General features: G+C 38.9%; 1 protein-coding gene across 1 annotated transcript; it reads right to left on the bottom strand.

The window, feature by feature from the left end:
* Window positions 1-368: 368 nt before the first annotated feature.
* Window positions 369-659, bottom strand: LOC306667835 (anaphase-promoting complex subunit 13-like). The gene has a single exon (XM_079150621.1). It carries the CDS (start codon window positions 635-637, stop codon window positions 413-415), a length of 225 nt encoding a protein of 74 aa, XP_079006747.1. The 5' UTR covers window positions 638-659; the 3' UTR covers window positions 369-412.
* Window positions 660-1379: the final 720 nt, after the last annotated feature.

The raw sequence follows: 1379 nt of genomic DNA, 5'->3' as shown, positions 1-1379 counted from the left end.
TCCTGCGATTTTCATCACATCCTTTATGACAGTGTTTAAATGTGTTTTGGTCTCTGTTAACAGGTCACTTCTGTTCCCTAGGAAACGATATGCTTCATGAGGACAGAAGAGACCCCGTTTCACTCACCCACCCCTACAACCCTAATCTCATTTTCAGAAGCTCAATGAACACACATTTTAACCTGAAGATGACCGTTACGATGATGACAGTTATTCGACAAATATTGATGGAGGCCATCTTATGGGACAGACACAGTGCTAAAAATCACATTTTATGTTATTTATTAAGGGGCCAAATGTTCATAAAAATATCTCCAATCAGAATAATTAAAATATATATTTCTTTTTCTTTTTTTAAACATTTCATATTTATATATTTTTGAAAATCCATCCATGAGAAAGGAATCAAGAGTCAGTTTCCAACTCGGGGTATGTTCTCATGGAGGTCCTGCAAGGCCAAGTCTGTCCACTTCGTTTCTTGTTCTTTCACAGATTCTCTGATGCCACCTTTGTCTTGTTCAGGTTCAGGAAGTTCATTCAGTGGTATTGCAACATCCTCATAAGGCAGCTTGTCTTCTCGCCAAGCATCGTCAATCAAATCCAAGATCCTTCCGTCTCTCTGGACCTTACTGTCCATTTTCCTGCAGCTTTGATTTTGTCAGATCAAATGTGGAAGCAAAGAGGTGGAGTGCTCATCCCCACAGGAAGTCCCTTTCCACCCGACACGGCACGCAGCAAGGAAAATCACTGTAAGGGTGAAGCAAAGGCCTCAACCTCGGCTACTGGGACAGAGGGAAAGTTGGAAACTAAGGAACGTAGACAGTCCTTCTTCTTCAAGAAACAGGCTGGGGACATGAGAATCCCTTACCATAGGCGGGCCAAAAGATGTATTTCTACAAATATTTTGGACTCTGAATTTATATTAAAATACCTGCATTTAACATAATTTATGCTAGGCCATCAAATAGTAGGGGGTAATATTTTCTTTCACATAAATTTTGCATCTTGCTCTTGGTGTTAAAAATAATTTTTTTAAATTCATTTTTATTATAAACAAATGGGATACATGTTGTTTCTGTTTATACGTGGAGTAACAGCATACCTTTTGCGTAATCATACATTTACATAGGGTAATGATGTTTGATTTATTCTGTTATTTTTTTCCTCCTGCCACCCCTCCCACCTCTCTTTTCCCTCTATACAGTCCCTCCTTCCTCCATTCTTGCCCCCCTCTCACCCCCCATTATGTGTCATCTTCTGCTTATCAGTGAGATCATTCGTCTTTTGGATTTTTGAGATTGGCTTATCTCACTTAACATGATATTCTCCAATTTCATTCATTTACCTGCAAATGCCATAATTTTATTATTCCTTATAGC

The sequence above is a fragment of the Sciurus vulgaris genome (genome assembly GCF_902686455.1).
Source record: "Sciurus vulgaris genome assembly, chromosome: 8".
NCBI lineage: Eukaryota > Metazoa > Chordata > Mammalia > Rodentia > Sciuridae > Sciurus > Sciurus vulgaris.
This window is presented reverse-complemented; position numbering and strand designations above follow the sequence as displayed.

What these genes read in the sequence shown, in the direction of transcription:
- LOC306667835 (XM_079150621.1), bottom strand. Translation starts at nt 637, where the DNA reads ATGGACAGTAAGGTCCAGAGAGACGGAAGGATCTTGGATTTGATTGAC.